We start from the raw sequence: 16,721 nt of genomic DNA, 5'->3' as shown, positions 1-16,721 counted from the left end.
CTACACTAATGTCTGAGGATAAGCCATCGATTTATCAAACTGAAAGATTGGGGGAATTATCTTTGTCCTGACATTTCCTTGACTTTATGCATTGAATATACAGGAACTCACACGTAAAAGGATGAGGGATTCTCGAAGCGCTATATTTGCTCTCAATGTTTATAAACAGTACCTGGTGAATTCCAATAAACAGGAGTGAAGTGAAAATGTGTTCTTTATTTTGTTTTCAAATCATGAGCTTTTGTACAAGTTTGCTCACTAAATCGTATACACATACATACATGCATTTGAGCTAGCCAAACCTGCTTCAGGCACTGCAGCCATGCCTCAAGTTGACAGCAGCTGAATGTGAGTTGGGTTCTCAAACCTGCTCCTCTCTTTGCTGAGTTTAGAGTCAGGTTGTCATTATCACACACTCATGGCCGTCATGATTGAGGGAGGCTGCCCGAATCTGAGCAGGAGAGGCAAACAGCAGTTGTGCAGGGAAGATGTAAAAAATGTTCACAGCTTGAGGTAAAGCTACACAGCCAAAGCAAGCCATTTCAAGTGAACTTAAGATTTAATAACTTACATCTATGCACCTGAATCAATATTGCCCTTCTGCATTAAACTGAGCCTGTTTCTGATGCTCCTAAGAGCATTTAGGTATGTCAGCAAAGGTAAAGCATGTTAATCAAACAACAAAATAATTGATTGGTCTTGTATTTCACAACTTATTCTTCCAGCAATAACGTACTAGAGGTATATTATGGTCATGTAAACAAAATCAAATTTATATTATTAGTGGTAAGGTGGTGGATGGTCTGCTGTGACTAAACAATACTACACAAGGAATGGCACTACCCTAATACCCTCAGTGGTGAGCTGAAATTAATCCAGTGGCACAATTTTCTTGACAGCATCTAGAACATCTGTGACCTCCACTTTGTTGCCGAACTCTTTCTCTCGGTGTTCAAGCAGAATCCCCTGTGTGCAAGACACAACACGCCCATTTTAATGACAATTTTTTGAGCACAATCTAAGTCAAGTTCAGGTCCTTTATTTGCAGTACCTGCTCTCCTGCTCCGATGACAAACACGCCCCCAAGGAGGAAGCCTTCGCCAATCATGTTGCCCTGGTAACCGGACCTCCAGGCCCGCATGAAGTTCTGCCACACGCCGAGCCGAATGAACCCTAACATGCCCATCTTCCTCTGCAGTGGCCCGTAGAAGCATTTCTGCAGCGACAGTTTTATATACAAAGCCAAATTTTACACACAGGAAAATTTGTTATATGTCTATGAAACATTTTTTATACACTCAGATCAGTACTGAAATAGACGGATCGTATAAATGTTAATTTTTGAGCGAACTAAATAAATGTGTCGGCCAGATTCTTCCTCTGGTCCCAATGAACAATCCATAGCCAGGGTTTACTCTGGTTTTCCAAAAAAAAAAAAAAACTGTTTAGCTCTATATTTACTGTTTTACTGTAACACAAGTTATTTAAATCACAAATTATTTAAAATCATATGCTTTGCAATGTGCCTACAGTATTTTTTTTATACCACTGCAATTACTATATACTTTTATTTTACTCAATGTCTATTTTACCTCAAATATATTATCCAATGCTTGATCAATTTGGAGTCAGAAAAAAAAGGAATAAATGGGTATAGATTTCGAATGTCTTTGTAGATAAAACACAAGATTATGTTAAACCTTGATTGTTTCCTTATGTCTACATTTGAATTCCAAATTTTAGAAACCATGAAAAGACAATTTTAGTCATTTCCAACTGCTCAAAACAAACCCTAGGCTTTGACTCAAAAATCAATCCATCCAGCAGCTGAAAGGCTCTGGCCTGGGTGAGACGGATAGATTGGCTCAGTGTATGAACGATAGACGTAAAGCTCCAAGTTACACAATGACAATTAATCCAGCAAACCTTCTCATCGATATAGATGTCCCCGGCGAAGTGCTTCCTGAAGTCCTCGATCTCTGTGTGAATGCTCTCTTTCACCACCGCAACCAGAGGGACCCCGAGCTCTTGCAGCTGGGGATTCAGAGAGGACAGCTCGGAGGCCTCCTGGAGGAGAGAAACATCACGCGGTGAAACACACTATTTCCAGGGAATAACAACCATTGATGTAATTCCAGCATTAAATCACCTCTCTGCACAAAAATCATCCTGGCCGTCGTACAGCAATGACCACGGCCCCGCTCCTCTCCCAAAGGGTATTTGCTTTGATGACTTTATCAGCTGTAGACAAAACCAGACAGTTAGCTTTAATTCCAAGTCCCTAAGTCTGACATGGTAGTCCCAAGGTTGTAAATGAAATAACATTACAACTACTAATTTCTGGACACAAACATACAACTTATAAATGGATAAAAAGCAAAATGTTCAATCACATGGGAAAACCGCATGTAAAGATTAAGCTCATGGAAAAGTAGCTTCACCTGAACGGTTAAGACTAGACCTTTGCAGTTATCTAATCTCTAATATAAGCAGATTTTTTTTCTAAATCAGCTTTGCTTCAAGTGCAACACAAAACCTTATTCAGTACATGTACAAGGCATGTAAACATGCAAATGTGAAGAAAACCGCAAAGCCCAGAGCTGACGTAATGTTAATGCTCCTAATGGGTTTAATACATGTGGTGAACTGTGGCTTGCTCTGACAGAGATTTTTTTCCCCCCCATTGTTTCCTACCGTCCGTGGTAGAGCGCAGGTCAGCTTCTCCGAGGTAATCAAGCGATGCCTTTGCTGATTTAGGGAGACACAGATCCGTGTTGGCGAGGAAGATGCCAGCGAGGGCGGCTCCTACGGCCCCCAGACCCAGAGACCACATCCCCATCCCGAACAGCTCCCCGTCCAGCCCGGCCCCAGAGGACAACACTGCAGCACACACAACATAGAAATAGGGAGAGAGATTGTTTAGATTACATTGTCTTTGAAACCTCAATATCTCTCGGCTGCCCGAAGCACAGACGACCCCCTGTATTCATCATACAACGAGACCTTAAATGTCCAGAAATTTGAGAGGCAATAAGCCCCCACACCGTCTTTTGTCTCGATGTGTGATGCCTTTCTCCACCACAATCTCTAATCCCAATAAAATTCAACAGGTTACAGTATCCGCGCTCCATCTGTGAAGCCTGGTAATGCGTATTTCTGCTGGTATGAGACACAAATCACTCTACTACTTAATGATATAATTAAGAAATATGACTTCATTATAAAGAATTAAATTAATCAATTATGATTACTTTATTTTAATAAGAAAAAAAGAACAGGGTTAGATTTGCTGTGATAACCCCAGAAGGGAGGAAGTTGAAAGGAAAAGAAGACTTAATGATATTGTTCTCCGATGACAAGCAGTTCATTCCCATATTTTGGCTCACATTATGTTTTAGCAGATTAATCTGTTACTTTTCCATCAAATATCATCTGCAAAAGACTCCAGTCCTTATTGATCTTTTTTTTTTTTTTTTTAAACCCGGGCAATGTATGGATAGATATCTAATTTCTCAAAATGAAAAATCAAGATTTTTTTAAATAAAAGAAAACTAGATTAAATAATTTCACAGAATCCAAACTTCAGTCATTCACCTTCACAAAAATTCAACTTAATGGTGTGCAGTTATCCATTCTGTTCTTCCATTGCACTGGATGCAATCATAAGTATTTATGTTAGTCATTTGGAATATATTATCGTGTCCTTTTTTGTACCCAGATAGCCCAGCCATAATAGACATTCAGCCATGATTATGGAAAACTACTGGTTTCTTTTGCCTGTGCTCCCAAGGTTGGCCACTCCTACATTGCTTATGTCAAGAATACTAGTGATGAGACAACAAGAGATACATTTAGGTTTGGATTATTGTGATGGAGAATCAGCAGTGGAGGTAGTTAAATGTGTCCTTGCCTGAAGACGGCTTGTTTGGGTCAGGACTGGCTTTGACTTTACTTTGGTGAAACTGAGAAGCTGGGTTTATTAAAAACCCATGGGCCTTGCCGGACGGCTGGCTTCTCATGGCAGTGCCCCATAGAGGGAAGCGAAGGGAGAGCCTCCACCTCAGAGCTGCTGGATACCTGGACAGAAGCAGCATCGGGCCTGGGGGACAAAATCTGCCACTTACACTTTACATATACGCTTTCACTGAAAGACAGAAACATGTCTCATACGTGAAAGTAGAACCACTTGTGTCAACCACACACTGCTTCCACACTGACAAGAATCTGTAATACCGGCTACGGTGCAGCAAAGTGCATTTTTATGCAACAGTTACCAAGCAACAGATTTGGTTTGGTTAGAGGAAAATGGTTTATCCAGCTTTAAAGATTGCTCATAGTTATGTTAAATGAAACATGAAATCACAAAGACAAAAGGTAAAAAATACACAAATTCTATTCATGCACATCCAGGTGACTGGGTGATAAACCAAAGCATTAAATACAAGTACAAAAAGTACAGTCATAAGCCAGCAGAAATTTCCCCTGGTTGTGAAGTACAAATACATTATGGGGTTTGACATCTCTGATCTGTATATCTGATAAAATATTAGTAGCATAAAGACTGCTCTTGGCCACAAAACACGGACAAAACAAACAATAAAATAAACCTCATTCTTAACATCACCAAAAATTCATGTCTATATTTTACTAAAATGACTTGTTAGAATAAAAAATGCCATTCTCAATAACGATTTATGTTAAATATCTAAATATGTGTTTATAAATAAACATATTTAAATCCAACTTCAGTGAAACTTGTGCTAGTACAACTAGAGCAACGCAATACAGTAAATTTAAAAATTCCTAAAATGATCGTAATGTGTAGCAATATGTCATATTAACATCTGACTTTATACTAAGACAAATTAAAGATTTTAGCAAGCAAGTAAAATTTAAAGAAAATACTAACTTGTCTCCCTTTTCAAAGGATTCTTTTCCTTCTTGCATTTAGTTCCTTCTGACACAAGAGATAAAATAGGATGCATTCACCTCACACTTCACAGGAAAAGACGGGAAATGAACTACAACCTCAACAAAGTTGTATTAGTCGCAACAACACAGTGGCCAGTGTGTGGGGAAGGAAGCTATTCCTGAACCTGCTGATTTTGGTCTGCAGGCTCCTGAAACACCTCTTGAAGGGGAGGAGCTGGAGGAGTCTGTTGGCTGGATGAGATGAGTCTCTGAGAATGCTGCACGCCCAGTGCAGGCTTCTTTTATTGAAGACATCTTCTATAGCAGGAAGTTGAGCACCTGTAATGCGGTTTTCACCACCCTACGTAGTGCCTTGTGATCACCGACAAAGCAATTCCCATACCAAACTGGTTGGTCAGGATGCTCTATTGCACGGCGGCAGAACCCAGAATGTCAGCAGACAGATGGATCTTTTTCGGTGTCCTCAGAAATAAGGGATGCTGATGGGCCTTCTTAATCAGATTGGAGGTGTTTGTTGTCCAGGACTAGTTCCTAGAGATGTGGGTCCCCAGAAATTTAAAGCTGGAGATATGTTCCACCTCTATGCTGTTAATGTGGAGCAGGGCATGGGTGTCTCCGATCTCTTTGGTTTTACTGGTGTTGACAAGCAGGCAGTTGTCAGCACACCATGCAGTGAGGTGTTACACCTCTGCCCTGTATTCAGACAGTGATTGGACTCTCTAATGAGTCCAATCACTGTCATCTACAAACTTTATGATGTAGTTGGATCCAAACATAGGTCTGCAGTCATGGGTGAAGAGGGAGTAGATGAAGGAGCTCATCACACATCCCTGGGGAGTGCCCGGGATGAGTGTGATGGCAGTGGATGTGTTGCAGTCTGACATGACACGTTGGGGTCTGTTAGTTAGAAAGTCCATGATCCAGTTACAGAGGAAGGTATTGATTCCTAAATCCACAAGTTTTGTGATTAACTTGGAGGGGATGACTGTGTTGAATGCTGAGCTGAAGTCAACAAACAGCCTTCTAGGATAAGTGTTCTTGTTATCCAGGTGTGAGAGTACACAGTGCAGCGCTGTGGATACAGTATCCTGTTGCTACAGTAAGCAAATTGGTCCTTCCGCTCAGCTTAGTAGCCTTTGAAGGGTTGGGAGATCTTCTTGACTCAGCGATGAGAAGAAGGTTGCTGATAAAACTTTCAGATGTTTGTAACCTGATGTCCAAATGCTCTTGTCAGGTGTAGGATGAGTAGGAAGGTGTTCTGAACGAACAGACCCGAACAGAGTAGAAATAACACTGCTATTTTGCAAAGTCTGAAGAGATGCTAAGCCTTACGTTGTGCACACTCCGCCATCTCGATCTCTCTATGCCATGTTCTCAGAACCGGACATCATCGCTGGTTTGACCACTATCTCGTGTACCTTTCCTTTCATTCTGGCTGATACTCTTTCATCACAGACTACCCCTGACGCTCTTTTTCCCAGCTGTTCCAACCTACTGGAACCCATTTCTTCACCTCTTTTGCACAATCTCCATTGGTCTAGACCCTAAGTGCTTAAAAGCCTCCACCACCATTCCCTGTAACCTCAGGGTTCCCCTTTGGTTCCTATCATTCACATACACACAATCTGTTTTACTCCCACTGACCTTCATTTCTTTCCTTTCAAGGGCATACCTCCACCTGCTCACAACTCTCACTACATATCACAATGTCATCAGTAAACATTATGTACGATGGAGATTGCTGTCTAATCTCATCTGACAGCGTGTCCATCACCACTGAAAACAATAAGGGGCTCAGAGGTGACCCCTGATGTAGTTCCACCTCCATATTGAACTTCTGTCACCTCTACAGTAAATCTCACCACTGTCTCACAACTCGCATACATATCCTTGACCAGTCTAATGTACTTCTCTGCCACTCCTGACTTCCTTTTACAATACTATCTCTGTACTTCTCGACCAGTATTCTTAATACAAATACTAGATCCGTCCCCATCTCAGACCAACGAGTTTCACAAAAAGGTGGTGTGGGTTGAGAACCTCAAGCTATTCATGCCGAAGATAACCTCGATATGACCCGTTTACGGCTCAACACTAACATTAACTGATATCTAAAATGTGTGTATTTCATTGAGACGTCTTAAATTCGATGAATTAAAACTGCAAGACGGCTGTCAAAAAAGTTCCATTTGCTAGTAAACATGTAGCATTTAGCCTCGGCTAATGGTGAAACCTTCGGGTTATATACAAATTTCTACGCGGTCGAGCTACTGTTTTACTATTTGTAGATGGAAAAATGAATTCAGGTAGGTCCACCCGACTAGACATGCGGGTGATGTCAAGTGATTGTAGTGGTTTTGACGTAAAATACTTACAGTGAGGAGACTACGCCAGAAAGAGTCGAGCGGCAACCAGCCAGAAACTGTCTAACATGCAAAGATGGTCATACGAGTTGTCCCATTAACGGCTATTGCGTGACGTAAATAAAGTCACGTGTGACGCTTCCAGCCAATGGGGACTGAATGGTTTAATACCGTCTCATCTCTCGGGATGTATAATATTTGCTTTTCTACGCTGAACCCCCTGGGGTTTTCTAGCGTAATTACAGGAAATGACATGAATATGAATCGAATTTTCAAATGCATCCATATAGATACTTTGGAAAGTGGTTTTATATATTATAATGTACAGAAATTAGCATTATGCCAAGTTTTGCTTTTAATTACTCGAAAAATATTGTGATGTGTCGTGGGGAGACTTGCAGGAGAGTCGTCCCAGCAATCTTTACTTCGGCAGTCGGTAGTTCAACAACCACAAGTTCAGGTGCTTAATTTACACTTGATTAACCCATCACAGTGAAATTCCTTCTCTTGAATGCCTTCATTCACTTTTGATTTAGTAGACCTTCTGCTCTTTTTCGCTCCTGCAGCCCTGGCTCCCTACATTATAATGCATCCATTCTCTGCCTTCAGGTAAAAGATCAGGTAAGTGTTTTAGTTTCAAATCTGTTGCAGGTGGCGCCACTGAACCAAGGCTCAATTTTAATTTCCTCTACAAATGTCGTGAATCCTTTACACCTGAATTTTTCAATTTCTTCCTTTCAAAACACGGCAACCTCTCCCCATCATCCCTTTGTAAACAGACCACTGCCTAGTCCTACTAAACCAGGAGTCTCATTTTCACCGAGGGCCACATAATGGTTGCCCTCAAAGGGCCACATGGAACGGCAACGGTGTAAATTTAACCAAATGTAATGTAAAATAAATGTAACTAATCCTCAATGTTAAATAACACTGACTTTATGACTCATTCAAATCCAAAATGTTGCATATGCATTCGCACCTTTCTTGAAACAGCCTTCCATCTGCATCAACTTTTCTCTTTCTGGACATTTAGGGATCATTTGTATTTCTTAATTCTACTTGTTGAAAATGGCATTGATGTGGATACACTGCAATCTAATGGCCGTCACTTTGTGGGTAACATGATCGGCATGAATTGTGGGAAATGTAGTTTATGTTCAATGCACGCGTTTGACTTATTTATTTGAAGACAATCAAACCTTTGAAGACGTTCTCGTGGGCCATATAAAATGACGTGGCAGGCCACATTTAGCCCGCGGGCCTTGAGTTTGACATATGTGTACTAAACGATCCAGAGAGCAGGGGAACTATGATAGGATGAGTGGAAAATGAAGGAAAAAAGACAAGATCTGGCATAAACTCAAAATACATACATTATGTGAACCATTTATTTTCTCTCATCATCTTGGGAAGGAAATCATTTGAAAGTCGTTGGCTCCGCGTGCAGGCATCAGAGCTGCTCTCTCCGAAGAGTTTAGAAACAGATCTTCATCAAAACACAACAGAAACCAACATAATTTCGAGACCACATTCCCAGCCTCTGAGAAAATAAACTGTGAGTCATTTGAATTTATGACATGACAGTTAAGAAAAATTAAAAAATGTGCAGACCATAACAGACCATACACTGTGAAGTTGTGATGAAAAAATAATGCTGTTAAGAATTAATTAGGCTGGTCATTACGCTGATACTGAGGTATCATGAAATTTTTTAGAAAATGAATCGGCTATGGCCTTTATGGCAAATTGTATGGGATATATACTTGCTTATCACCTGATGATTTCTTTAAAAGTTTCTGCTTTTTCTCTGCGTTTTTGCCGTTTTCTTGCTATTTTTTCAGTCATTTTTAATGAAACGTTAATACTCGTTATACTGGAGACACACTCATTTTACTTGTGTCTGTCATGTAGCTGAAATGGATTATGTGGTGTTAATTTCTTTCCACATCACCGTCTTCCACAATAAAGCCAGTGAGATTTATCTTGCCATGTCTTCTCTCATTGTGCGAGCTGTTCTGAGAACTGCCAGCATGTTTACTTTGTCCCCAAACTCCTTCTCGCGGTGCTCCAGCAGAATACCCTGGAAGATGTAAACACATTATTAAAACACTGAGTGTAAGAAAATACACATCTTGTGATTTGGAGCCAACCTGATCTCCAGGCCCAATGACAAAGACTCCGCCCAGCACAAGTCCTTCACCACGTAGGTTTCCCCTGAAGCCCCTCCTGTAGGCCCGCAGGAGGTTTCTCCATACTCCGACACGCAGAAACATGGAGAGAAACATCCATCGCTGTCGAGGCCCATAAAAATCTCTCTGGGAGAAACACACAAGCGGCTTATTGGCTTATATTATGAAACCTCAAGTTCTGGGTTGAATCCATGAGATCATCAATATGAACCTTCTGATCCACATAGACCCTCCCAGTGAAGTACTTCTTGAAGCAGTCAAGCTCCTTGCCGAGATTTTCTTTGACCACAGCAAAGAGAGGCACCTCAAGGTCCTGCAGCTGGGACTTCAGAGAGGACAGCTCTGCAGCCGCCTGACCAGAGAAATGAAGTACATCTAAAAGACTGCCTGGCTCAGGGAGCTCACAAAAGTGACTCAGAAATAGGCTACTAGTCATTACTCACCTCTCTGCACAATAATCATCCAGGGCGCCGCACAACCATCACCACAGCACCCGTCTTCTCCCATAGTGATTTAGCCTTGTGGCGCTCGTGGACTGAGGAGGCAGAATAGATTTATTTCATTTCTATCTCTGATTCTCCATCTAAAGGGGGATGTTAAAGACTGGCTAAGATTTGAGATTTTGTCATTCATGATCTTCATAAGCCTTGTATTGCAGCCAGGATGGTATAGGACCCTGAGGTGTGATCAGTAGATCCATTCATAAGTAATGTTTCATTAAACATATCAACCCCCTATTTCCCCAGTTTAATAATGGTGGAGATAATATGTGATATTTTGATTAAATCAGAACCAATAATACATGAAATATTACTTCTCATGAAGCCCTTATTATTATTTCAAATTTGCTTTTGTATTCATCTTATTTATAATAAAAAAAGATGTGTTTTATTTTACATGAAAATAAACCCCAAATCTACAACAACATACCTAAAATTTGGGGGTGAAAAGTGGGTATGAAGAAATTGTAAAATATAATCAGAAATTCTCACATTTCTTCAGAGCAACATTTTATCATCTCTCAAGCTATTGAGGTCAAACGTCCATTGGGGCTTAGCGAGAAAAAAAACAGATCAATTTCACAGTCTCTTTAAAAGACATATTTAAATAATTGATCAGATGAACAGCTTGGAGATTGAAATTGACTGAAGTTTAGTTTCTCTTAATGCAACTCAGCAGGAGCTCCCATAACACACCAATGCAGGGATCAAATCTGTGTTTGAAGCCTCTGCCCAAGGCTAATATTCACCCTGATAACTATCTGACACTTCTGATACCTCTCACACTCTCTGTGGAGGTGGGCATCATTATAAGTAATCTTAAAATTGATAGGTGAATTTCAACTCTACCCATTTGTGCTCACCTCCTCCAGTTGTCTTCAGTTCTGTGTCCTCCAAGACTCTTAGGTCGGCCCACATTGACGGCGTCTGGAACCAGTCTGTGATGGAGCTGATGGTCTCTGCAATGAACAGGCTCACTGCCGTCAGGGCGGTGGTCACAGTCACCATGGCCCTGGAGTTCCTCCACAAACTGCCTACAAGAGCAAAGAATCATTCTCACATCTCCTGCAGAGAAGATGTGTCCCCACCAGCAGCTTTCTGTAAGCATGTTAGTTTGTGGCGTTTTGGCATTAAAAAAAAAAACATTATTGCATTTGATGTAAACATTTGATTTAAATGTGATTAAACAGACTAACAATAGAATATTGTTAATAATGTTACTCACCAGGCTTGGAATCGGCGAACGTAGAAGATTTCAGTGTTCTCACCCAGACCCCCTAAGACCTCTGAGCTCACCAGCCCAATCTGTCTGAAAGCCTTTCCCATGTGAACATGGGTGGAATTCCTCAAAGACGGCGATGAAGCAAATCTCACGTGGACCTGATGGTTCAGTACCAGGATCAGCATGGTTCAGAGGAGAGCTCTTCACAAAGACCTCAACATACAAGGACTTTTCTGTTTGCTGAATATAGTGTTGCTTAAATTACACACAAACTGCAAATAAATAACAATGCATTCAGCATTTGAACAGATTTTTTTAAAGTTGCTATTCAAGAAATTTGGAACAGAAATATTAACATTCACTGAAAGTGTCGTGAAATGAATGGTTAACAATGTGCACTGAAAGAACCGATTTATTTAATGATTCCCAGGAGAGCAGCCAAGCTGCCAAGGACCAGACGTCGCAATTCCGTACACTGGAGCAACACTGTCTCTTAGTGGAGCCTTGTGATACTGCATGATGACTATCTACTGGCTGAGAAATACAAATATTGTCATAATTCAGTTCACCAAAGAGATACCAAAGGTGGCAAATCAAAAACACATGATGGACAGAATTAATATCAGCAATGCCCTCAATATCTGTCAGTATCAGAAAAAGAGGCCAATATGTCCTAAAAGTTTATTCATTACACAGGAAAATAGGCTATTAACATGAAAAAATCAACAACACATTTCTCGTGAAGTATTTAGAATTATGTATAAATCCTTTGGAAAAGGCATGTGTAAATCCACTCACAAATTTAAATTGCAAAATGTACTTTTATTACCATTTGTGGGAAGGAAACTGACTTGATTTTAAGATGAATATTTACATGACTTTGCTTCAGGTTACATCTACTTGATGCTAGTAATATTCTGTTGAGCTTAAAGCGGCCCAGGGGAAACCCAACGATATTCTACGGTCACTCGAGTCATAAACCTATCAGAAAAAAATCATGCTCAGGGTCACAGTACTATATATACTTTGCATCCGTCTTTCAAAAGAAAATCATGCCTGTTTTATTGGCCTTTTTACAGCCACCAGCAGTGGAGATAGCTGGTCCCCGAGTCTTGATAAAAACATCCAAGTGAATGGGGTCCAAGGTTTGTGAGGTGTATGAAAGGCACTTTATCTCCGAGCAGGAGCGATATTCAACCTTGCTGAATATCACAATATCTGCTTGAAAATCTGACACACCTAAGCACATGTCCGATCCACTACTGGAATCAAGTGTGTTGAGCGAATCTCCTGCACAATGGAGAGTAAATTAATCCAATCACTGAATGGAGTTTTTTTTAAATAATATTTTGTGTCTGATTATCTGATCCCTATATTTCCTCTTCATTTACAGTTTATGTATAATTGCTTGCTATCAGCTTGCTGTTTTACAATAGTTCCCTTCATTTACAGCTTATGTATAATTGCTTGCTATCAGCTTGCTGTTTTACAATAGTTCCTCAAACATTTGGGAGTAATTGCTGGCAAATTTGTAGATTATTCATTTATTTATTCAACAATTCTTGGTTGATATGATCAAATTTTGTGATTTTTATTTTATTTTATTTTATTGGGAAAGCGTACACATTATTAAATTATCGTTTTAAAGCCGTTACGAGCAATTTTCAAATTACTTTTTTAACGACATTTCCCAATGAGTTTCGAAGGTGACTAAACGTCCATTTCTTTCTCCGTATTTTCTTAAGATTTTGAATAATCAAGTGATGTGACTCAAGAAAAAAGTGATTCTTCGCTTTATGTTGGCCACTTGCTGACTATGTTAGCACCGTCCCCAAATCTTTGAGGGACAGATGAACAACCTGAGCCGCTTCTTCCAACTTTACATTTGCGACAGAAAGGTGTCCTGGAAATATGGTGGTTGTCATCTCATTCATTTGTAGCAACTTCACCTTGGAATGTGCTTAGAGTCAAACTGGCTGGAATAGAAAGGGGATAGAGTGACACTACATGAGGCCAGCTGCTGCATTCCCTCCCGGCTGCTCCACTCGGCCATATGATGGATCATATGTGACGTTGGGTCCCCCTGCATTTAAACCCTGTTTTCCTGTTTTATCTATCACTGAAAGTATCAGCTTTACCGTACAAATGGGGTTTCACATAAGAGTGCTGTTTGTTTTCTTATTAAGTGATAAATAGCAAGATAGTAAAGGACCGAAAAGGAAAGGTGATGGACAGACATTGAGAGAAACAGGATAATAGGATAATTCAAGATTCAAAGTATTTATTGAATTTCACACAGTGAAATTCTTACTTTGCTGTCTGCAGTGCATTTGGCCAGCATGCACTGAGTGAGCAAACACGTCTACCACAGAAAGCGTCATGTATAATAAGATTAATGATTACATTTAGGGGAATGACGTGTGTTACAATAACATGTTTGTTGCACTAGAACTCAGTTATGTAAAACAGCCACTTGGTTTTATTTGAAAATGTTTATTGCAGCATTTATTGCAGCACTTTTGTTGTAGTTTTGTTTTGTCGATCGCAAACATCCAAAATGAAATTTTAGACTGAGGCCTGTTTAATTTGAGTTGTTCACAGAAGCCCTGAAAGGCAAATGTTACCAAGTGTTAGTTATTGCAATTTTGACAAATATTTTGAGGGCGTTATTTGTTATCAACGTATGCATCAGAGGAAAGAGGCATGATTGTTGACCATGTTCAGAACTTTAACAATAAATAAACATTTCATTCCAAAGAGGTTGCAACTATTGGGTTCAGGTGAGGTCTAGAATCGGACTGTTCCTGCTCCCATAGACACAGTCACAGAGCTCTTTGCCAGGGAGTGTGTGGGATCATCAGCCAATCACATCTCAGGATATGCACCCCACCTCCTGTCTAGTCTCTCTCTCTTGCAGGCATTGGTTGAAAACCAACCACTAATCAGAGAGAATAGTAGTCTGTAGTAAAAGACAAATATATCCACGAATAACAGTTATTGTCTCTGTAAGAGCTATTTGATGTTGAAAAGGATACAAAGTTCCTCTCACTCTGTGCCGACACAGAACATTGTTTTATGTTTTCGCGGATGAAAAGTCACACACTGCATTCCCTGCAGAATCCCTTAGCCTTGTGCCAAATGGTCACAACTGGTAAGATCCAACTTGTTCTTCCTGCGTCTATGGCAAACTAGATGAAACTGGCTGGTGACTGGGCAGCACAGAGACGAGCAGCAGAGGTAAACTGAGTGTCCTTGAGCCGAGGGAAAGACAAACAGGTGTTAACTGAGTCCAGCCCTACTGCATTTATCTCATCCTGTTCTCTCAAGTTGGTGTTTGACCGACTCGGAACTGAATTCTGACACGAAATAACCCCAAAAACTCAGATTATGGAATCAAGTACATTGTCAACAGTACGATTCTGTCACTGTATTTTACTTACCAATAGTGATTATTGATACTTGGTCTGACATTTTTTTAAATTCCAATGCTGAAATTATCTACACATTATTCTTTGAATGGTCCAATAGAAACATCAGCACAGGAAGGCAATTTAACTTTTGAAAGATTTCTAAAAGATTTTACATTTTGGTTGGAAATTAATATTCAGTTGTTAATATCCCAAACAGGTGGATAAATCAACAAAAAATAAAATTTAGAAAGATGTTAAAATGCCACAGTGTGTGGGCATTTGGAAAATGCCAGCCAGTTACCAAGCTGTCTTCTATCAACCCTGCATGGAAAATCAAAATTTAATTGTTGAGTGGGTCTGTCCTTAATCCAATATTAATGTTTCTAGTTGGGCTCCTACATGGAATAACTGTGTATCGATCCGGTTGGATGCTTTCAGTCCAAAATATCCATCTGTAAACCTTTCTATTTCAGCCAACGTACACACTACATCTGAGCTATCAGGAAAAATCAGTATCAGATAGTCCAATCAACCCACCAATACATCCTCAAGAGGCTGGTAATCAGAGAAAATGCTTGTTGTTAAATTTAAATATTGAGGTGGGTTAATACTATCTTTATTTTTCATTGGAACAATGACCAAACATCATATAACAAACTTATTGGAAATCTTGGCCAAGTTGTTTAACATTTGAACGTATTCAACACTTGACAGAAACACAAAGGTCATTAGGCTTTTATCATGTAACTGTTCATTCTCAGGGGCCCAGCAGCTCTATGTATGAAGGTTCAGAAGGATTTGAACTTTAAACTTTATTCAGATTGCACCTTCGGTAGGCCTGGTATAATTTCCTCAGGGTGACCTAGTTAAAATGTCTGTTGAAAAATCAGCTTTTTTTGAATATTTCACAAACAAATGCTTTTTGTCTGGGTCAATTTGTTTACCGCAAGTGGTCTCAAGTCACAGTCGCAGTCACATCCTCAGGTTCAGCTGTATAATCTCTGATAATCTTAATTATCATTACAAGTCTGTCATAACCTCAATGGTTAGTTAAAAAAAAATGCAAAAAGATTTTTTCATGCAAACTCTGAAAAGTTTGATTATTACAAAAACAACAGTCTCTTGTGGACATCCCACTCTCTATTGTGTTTAAGTTCTTTCTGATTTTTTGCTCCATTACTTAACACACAGTCAATAAAAACAGTTAAATATGGTATATAGAGATGGACATAAAAGTGCATGACAGCGATCACACAAAGGTCTGTGCAGAAGATTCAGAGATTCACACAAACAGCCATTACATCAGACAATTCAAAGCCTCAAGCTCAAGTCTGAGAAATGTAAACAACAAGAAGCCATCAATTCAGCTGTTCAAAAAGAGCTCAGAATAAAAGACTCGTTGAGAGAAATAGTCAAAAATGCAAGACAGCATTTTCTTCAGTGAACTTACTTTAAATGATAATCAATTGAGCATTTTCCCCCAGTTGATGTTCACCTGTTTATGCTCCATGTTTTCACAAACTACCAGATATCAGTTATCTTTCATCATAACCAGAGCAACCTTGTTAGTGGAGAGAAAAATATGTTTGGCTGGTCAGTCATTAACAAACATTGACAGGCAAACCACTCAAAGTCATAGAAGTAAGGGTTTTCCTGATAGCATTGACCTCTGACCTATACACATGTGTTCGCCTACTTACTTTGCTCAACACATCCAGTTTAAGTAGGATTTCAGTTTGTTACACGGTTTACTGATCTTGATCAGACATGCTATGTTTTAGCACTTGGTTGTGGTGTTTCCTTGAATTCTGTTCTAAAATGTTTGCATCTGTTTTTGTCTTTAACAAGATGAACACATTTAAAAGCATGAAAATATTTTCCGTATTTCACATCGTTTTCCTGATAACTTAACATCACCGAGCTTAAACCTCAGGTAAAATAATATAACTTTATTTTATTTTTACAAAACTGAACTGCAGTTGCAGAGTTGCAGCAAGACAGAGTAGATGTGTGTGAATGAGAGGAACTCGAGTGGAACGGTGAGGCTACAGGGAGTGGAGATCAAGAAGCTGGAGGATTTCAGGTACTTGGGGTCAACAGTCCAG

The 16,721-nt window shown here is 39.8% G+C and overlaps 1 protein-coding gene and 1 pseudogene across 4 annotated transcripts; both read right to left on the bottom strand.

Annotated features, from left to right (window-relative positions):
• Positions 1-196: 196 nt before the first annotated feature.
• On the bottom strand, positions 197-7,417 carry LOC147236534 (peroxiredoxin-like 2A). Of its 2 annotated transcripts, XM_086170318.1 has the most exons (7): positions 7,308-7,388; positions 3,911-4,099; positions 2,695-2,880; positions 2,150-2,241; positions 1,927-2,067; positions 1,052-1,216; positions 197-966 (listed from the first exon to the last, which is right to left on the bottom strand). In XM_086170318.1, the coding sequence occupies exons 2-7, from the start codon at positions 4,092-4,094 to the stop codon at positions 871-873; spliced, it is 864 nt and encodes a 287-aa protein (XP_086026444.1). In that variant the 5' UTR covers positions 4,095-4,099; positions 7,308-7,388; the 3' UTR covers positions 197-870. The 2 variants fall into 2 exon arrangements, with proteins under 2 accessions (XP_086026444.1, XP_086026453.1); XM_086170327.1 differs by lacking the exon at positions 3,911-4,099 and having other exon boundaries at positions 7,308-7,417.
• A 1,248-nt stretch (positions 7,418-8,665) lies between these two features.
• On the bottom strand, positions 8,666-16,160 carry LOC147236533 (peroxiredoxin-like 2A; annotated as a pseudogene). Of its 2 annotated transcripts, XR_015107918.1 has the most exons (7): positions 16,067-16,160; positions 11,210-11,364; positions 10,848-11,014; positions 9,928-10,019; positions 9,696-9,836; positions 9,446-9,610; positions 8,666-9,375 (listed from the first exon to the last, which is right to left on the bottom strand). The product of XR_015107918.1 is annotated as a peroxiredoxin-like 2A, transcript variant X1 (transcript). The 2 variants fall into 2 exon arrangements; XR_015107919.1 differs by lacking the exon at positions 16,067-16,160 and having other exon boundaries at positions 10,848-11,018; positions 11,210-11,347.
• Positions 16,161-16,721: the final 561 nt, after the last annotated feature.

This window comes from Fistularia commersonii, chromosome 2 (assembly GCF_037954325.1).
Source record: "Fistularia commersonii isolate RoL2024-O1a breed Wild chromosome 2, RoL_Fcom_v1.0, whole genome shotgun sequence".
In the NCBI taxonomy this organism is placed as follows: Eukaryota; Metazoa; Chordata; class Actinopteri; order Syngnathiformes; family Fistulariidae; genus Fistularia; species Fistularia commersonii.
Note: the sequence above shows the minus strand (reverse complement) of the source record. Positions and strands in the feature narration are given on the sequence as shown.